This window comes from Carlito syrichta, unplaced genomic scaffold, assembly GCF_000164805.1.
Source record: "Carlito syrichta isolate Samal-C Ts95f unplaced genomic scaffold, Tarsius_syrichta-2.0.1 Scaffold316482, whole genome shotgun sequence".
Lineage (NCBI taxonomy): Eukaryota > Metazoa > Chordata > Mammalia > Primates > Tarsiidae > Carlito > Carlito syrichta.
Genome location: NW_007260578.1, coordinates 194,582 through 203,809, shown reverse-complemented (window position 1 = coordinate 203,809; position 9,228 = coordinate 194,582). Strand labels below are relative to the sequence as shown.

At 37.9% G+C, this 9,228-nt stretch overlaps 1 protein-coding gene across 1 annotated transcript in view; it reads right to left on the bottom strand.

The window, feature by feature from the left end:
• Positions 1 to 9,228, bottom strand: part of ATE1 (arginyltransferase 1) — a 168,769-nt gene that overhangs the window by 64,040 nt on the left and 95,501 nt on the right. Inside the window, exon 10 of the mRNA XM_008074549.1 lies at positions 4,280 to 4,379. Coding sequence (XP_008072740.1) covers positions 4,280 to 4,379 — 100 coding nt within the window. The remainder of the gene's footprint in view (positions 1 to 4,279; positions 4,380 to 9,228) is intronic.

Genomic DNA, 9,228 nt, shown 5'->3' with positions numbered 1-9,228 from the left:
AAAAAAAGAGATTCTCCCTATCTTACGTACTTCTTGGACCTCTGTATTAGTATTTCATCAATCAATAGATGTATTAATTCAACAAATGTATATTAAATATCTACTATATGGCAGATATATGGTTAGCTACTTAGGATACAGCATAAAGACAAACATTATCAGATTCTCATGGAATGCATTACATACACAGGAGATATACTAGTTTTGGGAAGAAATGTTAAACACTATGCAGTAGGATGATGAGTAATCAAATCTAGTCTTAGAGTCTAGTACAGATTACTGGAGAAAATAGTTGTTAGGCTGAGAAATGACAGATGAGGAGTTTGCAAGCATGGGAGATGGGTAAAAGGAGGAAAAACAACAAAACAAAAAACAAGAGAGAACAGTATGGGTAAAGGTCACAGATGAGAAAAACAAATAAAAACTCTAGATGGTCAGCTTTCTCTGTTCCAGGACAAAGATGACAAAGATGTAAGTTTCTTTAATATGAATAACTGTAAATTTAATAAACAGACAATAGCAACTTTAAAACGGAAATTATCATCTTTCCAGTTCAACATTAAGTTCTCAAATGTGAATAAATAATCTGGTACAGTGATTCTTAAGTCTGACTTCACATCAGAATCTTCTGAGCATTAAAACAAAATCTGGGCTGGGCTCGGTGGCTCAGCCTGTAATCCTGTGCTTTAGGAGGCCGAGGTGAATAAATTGCCTGACCCCAAGGGTTCGAGACCCACCCAGGCAACTTGGCGAGACCTCATCTCTACAATAAATAAAAAAAATTAGCTGGGCATGGTAGCGTGTCTGAAGTTCCAGCTACTTGGAAGGCTGAGGTGGAAGGAAGGATCGCCGGAACCCAGCAGGCGAGGCTGCAGTGGCCGGAAGTGGCCACTGCACTCCAGTCTGGGCAACAGAGTGAGACTCTGACTAAAAATAAAAAATAAAAAAATAAAAAAAACAAAAAATCTGATGTCCATGGTTGGTGCCAAACCAATTAATTAAACTCTCTGAAGGTATGGCCCAAGCATCAGTCTTTTAAAAATGTTCTCTCAGTCATAAAGTACAGCCGAAATCAACAACTCAAAGGCCAGTGCTATACTGTTTCCTCAGTCTTTTTCTGAAATGACACCAAAACTTCCCATTGGCTGACTTCTTGACATTTCAAATCTTAGCCTAACCATACAATCTAAACTAGTCACACTCAGTTAATTGTCTACCACATCACATAGTACTTTATCCCTATCTGATGTTTGTCTTCTTTCTCAATTTATTGTTAGTTTGTCCACCAGAATGACGTTCCAGGGATCTTGGTTGTATTATTCACTCAGTTTAAGTGTTTCATGGATGAAAGAAGAACAAAAGCCAGAAGGCAAGCAGGCATGGTAGTACTTCTTGTACAAATGAAATTAAATGAGTAATATCCTGAAGCAGTAATTCTGATGGATTTAGGCTGGATGTGATTAAGTCAAATTGAACAGCATGGAGGACATTTAAAAAATCCTTAACTTACAGCCTAGGCAACATAGCAAGATCTAGTTTCTACAAAAAAAAAATTCTTTTAATCGTAATAATCTATAGTGACCATCAATTATGACCAAATTGAAAAGTATGGAGAACACTTTAAAAATAATTACAGGTCTGGCTCAGTGGCTCTACCTGTAATGCCAGCACCTCAGGAGGCTGAGGCAAGTGGATTGCCTGAGCCTGTGTGTTTGAGACCAGCCTGGGCAACTTGGTGAGACCACGTCTCTACGATAAATCAAATATTAGCCAGAAGTGGTAGCGCATGCCTGCAGTTCTGGCTACTTGGAAGGCTGAGGCAGATGGATCACTGAAACCCAGCAGATTGACGATGGGGTGGCCTTGACTGTGCCACAGCACTCCAGCCTGGGCAACTGAAATTCCAAATAAAAAAAAAATTATAAATAATATGATAACATGCCTGTAATCCCAGTTACTCTAGAAGCTGAGGCAGAAGGGTTGCTTGAGCCTAGGAGGTCGAGGCTGCTGCAGTGAGCTGTGGTCATGCCACCACACTCTAGTCCGGGCAAGAGAGTGAGACACCGACTTAAAAAAAAAAATCCTTATCTTAAAACTAGATATGGGCTCACTTGAATTTCCAAGCAGAGCTCTACCTAGGGAGGAGACTAAAATACATAAAATATTTAGTTTGGACCATTTAGTTTGGACTACAGTCACCAAAGGTGTGAGTTAAAGTCTTCATGAAGAGGAAAGGGATGATGAAACTATATTCGACATTCCCACTGATGACAAAAAAAAAAAAAAAAAAAGAAGGAAAGAAATAGGCTAAAATATAGCGGAATTTAGAATTCTGCTTAAGCATATGGATAAACTCACCAAGAGAACGCTATGAGCCTAGAATGGTTCATAGCCTAGATGAGAGGTATAAGTGAAGTCCTTGCAGGTCCCTAAGTCTGTACAAAAAATACTTGTTTGAATGGGCCACATACAAGTAATATACAAACAAATATTAATATATAAGGCAGTTAGAGTTTTCTTTGAGTGTTATAATTGTACTAAAATATCTTGAGTACTTGAGTTTTCTACCCTGAACTAATTTAGATCTAGTACCATGAAAATGAGAAGGAGAAATAATTAGTAAAAACATAAGTAAGTATTTTTTAGGCAAAAAAAGAAATATGCTCATACTTTCCCTTCTGCACAGAACACATTTAGGCCTATCAAGTAGATTAGTAATTTAAGCATAAAGGAAGTCTTTGAAGACAACCAAATTCAGAAGTTATCTATTTATAATATAAGCTTAAATATGAGCTCAAAGAGAACCTCCGAGCGCCTCAATCAGTTTGTCTGCACTGTCAACGTAAAACCAAGATACTGTGTTTTTACCCTTATCTTTAAGCCAGGCTATTTTTAGAATCCACAAGTTCTGACAATGGAATCATCACTTTCCAGCCATTTAGTACTTAATTTCAAAGCTTTGGAACTATAATCATCACCACATCTAGTTAATCATCAAGTCCTATGAATTACTCCTTTGTAAGAAAGACAAAAAAGAGAGAGAAAGGAGGAAATGTATGGATTTAAAAGTTTTTAGAAGACATATCAACCAAATTTAACATATGAATCTTGTCTGAGTCCTAAGCCAAACAAGTTGACCATTAAAAAAACTGAGACAATTAAGAAAATATGAACACTGAAATATCAAGTGATATTTCAACATACTGTTACCACTTTCTAGGTATAATGATGAGATTGCAGTTATGTTTTCAAAGTGCCCTTATCTTTTAGAAATACACACTAGACTATTTAAAGGTTCAATGACAGCCTCAATTTGCTCGAAAATAATTCAAAAGGCAGTGGAGGTGGAAATAGAGTGAAGAAATAGATGAAGAAGTATGAATACTGCTAAAGTTGGGTAATGGGTCAATAGGGGTTAAATTACACTTTCTTCAATATGGCAAGTTCTTAAAATTCCATTAAAAAAATAATATTTATACATATTCTATGTTTTTTATTTGCACTGCTCTGCTCTGCAATCGTCAATACACATCAGACTAGCTTTGAAGGTCCTCCACAGTCATTTGTTTCTCTCTCATTTTCGAATGTAATATAGGCAATGCCACCTCTGAATCCTTTACTTCTATTGCTCTTTCTTCTTGAAATGTGCTTCTCCATCATGCCTACTTTTTCCTTGAGCTGCTCACTCCCTCCTTATGGTTAAACTCTTTCCTCTTCCACCCCGTGTGTGGTAAAGACCCCATGTCCTCCAAGGTCACTAATTAGAACACTATATGCCCTAGCTTTATGTAAAATGCCCCAAGTCTTTACCTAGATCACAAGTTTTACATAGAAGATGCATGTTTGCATCTTTTTTTGATCTTCAGATCTTAAAGTCTCCCACTAAGTAAGGCAGAGGTATGTGGTCACTGTCACCACAGAGGGTGGAGGTGGAGAGTCTGCTCTCCCATACGTTGCTCCTTGCAGAGGTTTTACAGTGGGCTGCTAATACTTAGAAAACATCAAAGAATTTCATTGAAAAGAGTCATAAAATTGTCTTTTTAAAAGGGAAATTCTGAAATATACTTAAATCTCATAATAATATGACGGATTACAAAGTAAGAGCAGTAGAAGCTGTGGTTCTCATTACAGAAAGTTTAACTTCTAAGGGGGCAAAGAAATTTCCTTATTAACCCATTTGTCCTTCCTTCAAAGCTCCAAATCCTATGCCCTGAGATAAAAATTTTATTAAAGATTCACTTTTCTATAATAAAAACAGACACGTGAAAATCAACTTTACCTTATATTTCATCTTTGGACACGAATGAATGTAGAAACCCATATAATAATAGCTGAGTTGAGATGTCTTCTCATGAAGTTGCCTAGTAAAAGCAATTTCTCTGCCAAAAGAAAAAGAAGATGAAAGTACAGTTAATTCTGTTTTCAAGTTTTTAAAAGTCAAGTAACTGGATGACAAATATTTAATAAAATATGATATTAAGCAATAAAAAAACCCTAACATCTTGAAAGAAATACTTTTTTATTTTGAGTCAGAGTCTCACTCTGTCAGCCAGGCTATAGTGGCACGCTCATGGCCACTGCAGCCTCAACCTGCTGGGCTCAGGTGATCCTTCCACCTTAGCCTTCCAGGTAGCTGCAACTACAAGCGTGTTTTTTTTATTTATTATGGAGACAAGGTCTCGCCAAGTTACCCAGGCTAGTCTCAAACCACTGGGCTCAGGCAATCTTCTTGTCTCCACCTCCCAAAGTGCTAGAATTACAGGCGTGAGCCAATGTGTCTGACGAAAAACCATATTTAAAACACTGTAGGATGACTGTTATTAAAGAGACAGCAACAAAAGCCTCTAAAGTATTTCAACCAAAAGCACCTAAGTTCAGGTGCACTTTACTGGGCAAAGTAGTTGATCTAAAATTCAAATAGTAAGGCCAGGATTGGTGGCTTGTAATCCCAGCACTTTGGGAGGCCAAAGATTGCCAGCACCCGTGGGTTCCAGGCCAGCCCAGGCAACTTGGCAAGACCTCATCTCTACAATAAATCAAAAAAAAATTAGCCAGGCGTGGTAGTGCATACCTGTAGCTCCCTCTACTTGAAAGGCTGAGGTGGAAGGATCGCCAGAGCCCAGGAGGTTGATGCCACAGTGGCTGTGAGCGTGCCATAGCACCGCAGCCTAGGCGATGGAGTGAGACTCCAACAAAAAAATAAATAAATAAAAATAAATAAAATTCAAATAGTATAAAATTAAAGAAATCTACAATATCTTATTATCCATTTTTCCCTATAGTTCTCAAAGAATCTAGGCTTAGCAGGTTAAAAACAGTACAGCAAATTTTAGAAAACCCATAAGCCAATAAATTTCAGGAAGAATAACTATTATGACCACTTACATGCAAATACTTTTAGCTATATATGACGCATACCTCATCTCTGTGTCTAAGTGCAACTTTAGTAATTCCTTCCTTTAAAACCAGAGAGGGGGCAATACCATGTTTTCTCTATTTGTTGACATAGGTGAGGTAACTTGAACAAACAAGTTATTAGAATATTCATTGCAACACCTATGCATAAAGTAGTTTTAATTTGTATGTGAATAAATTTTAACAAATAATTTCATCCTAATTGCCCAGCTAAATGACTGAGAGTCTAAGTAAAACTCAGTACGCTTCTGAAGCATGAGAAAAAGCTGTTTTGTTTTTATGTTTGTTTCTTAAAGCTTTTCTTTACTTTTTTAGTAGCAATGGGATGGTTGAAATTCAAAAGCAATATATTTTAATGAAATACTGAATAGTGCATTTTTCAAGTGCAAATTTACATTTGTGAAGAACTGTTACTCTAAAAAGTAATCTTTAAATTAAAAGTGTTCCTAAATCCAAGCAAACTAAACATTATTAGCCTGTACAAGAATACATCCTACTATTCCTAGAATGAATTCATTTGCAAGGTTCAAGCTGAAGAAATAATGTACCATACTGGAGGGAAATGTAAGACCACCTAACTCCAACAAGGCCTGCACAATCACAGTGGCACTTCAGTACTTGGTCCTGCCCATCTCCTCAATTCATACCCTCCCTGCTCCCTTGAGTTGTTCAGACCCCAAATATATGAGTCATGAATTGTTCTTTTCTTCTCTCCTCCTTGTCCAATCTATCAGCAGGTCCTTTGGGCTCTATCTTCAAACTATGCCCTGAATCTGACCACTTCTCACCACTGCCACCTTAGACATTCTGGTACAAGCCATCATTGTGGCTCCCCTGGATGACTGCAGTAGCCTCCCAACGAGCTTTTTTGTTTACGCTCTTGTCCTTCCACAATCCCCACAGAACAGCCCAACTAGTCTTTTACAATAGTAATCAAATCAGGTAAACTCCCCAATCCTTTACTCCACACTAAGTTGGTATCATATCACATGTAAAATCCAACCTCCCCTCCATGACCTACAAAGCCTTCTTCTATCTGTCCTCTCCTATCACCTTCACCTGCCTCTCTGCCCTTTTTGAGTAACATTCTCTGGGTCCTCCTCTATACAGGGCACCTAGATTTGCTACCTTTTATCTGGATGTCTTTCTACCCTCAGATTTTTACATGATGGGTTCCACTGCTTCTTCCTTCTTTTCTCAAATGTCATCTGCTCACAGAAGTCTTTCCTGACCACACTATATAAAACAGTCTTCACATCTACAATCACTACTGATTTCACTTTTGTCACAGTCCTATAGAGTAAATAAAATTGTCTGATTTCTAATTTACCACCTGCTTTGACAAACTAGAAGCCCTGCCTGTCTTATATTAATGAATGAAATCACATTTAAAAAATTCATCTTCCCCCAAATATGCAAATAAACACCATGCTCATGATTCCGAATTCAAATATTTTTTAATACCTGCAGTTTAGATTATATAAAAATATAAAACCATATTGATTGTAAGCTTGCTTAAGAAACAAGAAATTAGGCCAGGTGTGGTGGTGGATGCCTGTCATTCTAGTACTTTGAGAGATTGAGGTGAGAGGATTGCTTGAGCCCAGGAGCTCCAGATCAGCCTAGGCAACATAGTGAGACTTTGTCTCTACAAAAAATAAAATAAAATTAGCTGGGTATGGTGGCATGTACCTACAGTTCCAGGTACTCAGGGGGTTGGGGCAGAAGGATTGCCCAAGCCCAGGAGGTCTAGGCTGCAGAGAGCCATGATCGTGCCACTGCCCGCCAGTCAGGGTGACAGAGTAAGACAGTGACCCCCTCCCCGCCAAAAAAAAGAAAGAAAAGAAACTAAAGAAATGGAGGGAAGACTACCTAAACATGTTTAACCAAAATCAATGAAAATCAATAAAAGGTGTGGCAACATGTAACCTATCCTCCAATTTTGTTTCAAGATATCAATCCCCCACCTGTCTTTCCTTTTCTATAATCTCAACAACTCACATGTTTGAGAACACCAAAAGGAAGCGACAAGTCTGGGCACAGGAGCAACCTTGCCACTCCCCCTGGCAACACCATTCACTCTCAGGCTCCCCTACTACTTCCTCACAGTTCTCCAACACTACGATTTTCTAAGTGATCAGCAGAACTCTTTCTAATAGTGTTGAGAATTAATAATTTGCTTTTTCAATATCTAAACCAACTCTCAGTTTACTGGGCCACAAAATATTTAAAACATAGGCCAGGGTTTATTATGTAGGAATAGATATTCTTAATATACATGATTTAAAAAATCTATAAATACACATTGTAAATTGATAGATATACACATAAAACAGCAGTAATCTGAAAGTATTGATTGCTTTTGGAATAAAACATCTTTTCTGAAATAAATACAAACTTCTAAAGTTATATAATAAGTATAAAATTCTATAGTTATAAAATGTGAACGCTTAAATTATTAGTTCCAATTTCAGTAAATTCATCAAGAGCATGACTATTTTTTAATTACTTTCCATAAAAATGCAAATAATCACATAAGAAAAACAAAGGACTGTTATGGAGATCAATTTTAAGTTTAATAATTGTGAGTTTGTTATAAAGTGGTATTAAGAAAAGTCAGGTTGAAAACATCAAAATGAAGAACTTCTTTATACTGTGAACCACTGAAACACAAAAACAAATTGTGGAACAGATTTTTTAAAATATCAAACTGTTAATTTAAAGAAAAATATCAACTCTTCTACTTCAGGAAACAAAAAGCACATAAACAGAAATAAAATACGAAGGGAAGAACCCCTTAAAAAACCAGAATTATCTTTTGGAGGACGGACACCTAGTAGTACACTTGGAATTTGTTCCTCCAGATCAAACGGTCACCCAGTTTATCTCTGGATGTCTTGAGAAGGTTGTATCACAATTTGCAGAAGTAAAGTCCCGAGTGTGGCAAACAGGTGACTAGTTCTTCCACCACGACAACACACCTACCCACACTGTACTTCAGTTTTTGACCAAAAATAGCATAACCCCCATGCCCCACTCTCACTGTTCACCCAATCTCACCTTGAGTGACTTTGTTTTGTTTCCCCGGATGAAAAAAGTCCTCAAAGGGAAACACGTTTTGCCAATGTGGAAAAAGTGAAATAAAAATGCCAGAAGCACTAAAGGGCATCAAAACTGATGGGTTCAAAAACTGTTTTCAGCAGTAGAAAAAGCGTATTGAAAGGTGTACTGCATCAAATGGAAAGTACTTTGAAGGTGACTGAAGTTTAAACATGTAAGAGTACACAATTTTTAATAAATAAATTCCCTTTTTGGGGGGTCCCCTCCTTGTGAACTGGCCACATATTTTACCATGATGTGAAGATGTGACCATCAAACATAAAGACTGGGAAATGAAACGAAAAAAGCATGACACAATGACAAAGAAAGAGACAAACAGAATCAAACTCCCAGATAAACAAAACGAAAAATAATTCCCAACCCGCTTTCCCTTCTCTACCACACCTACACACAAACAGGAATAAAAATAGGAGCATGGAATAAGACTCCAATCTTCTTACCATTAAAAATGCTTGTAGCCGGGCTCGGTGGCTCAGCCTGTAATCCCGTGCCTTTAGGAGGCTGACATGAGTGGACTGCCTGAACCCGCAGGTTCGAGACCCGCCTGGGCAACTTGGCGAGACCTCATCTCTACAATAAATAAAAAAATTAGCCGGGCATGGTACCGTGCACCGGTAGTTCCAGCTACTTGGAAGACTGAGGTGGAAGGATCACTGGAGCCCAGCGGGTCGAGGCTGCGGTGGCCGGGAGCGG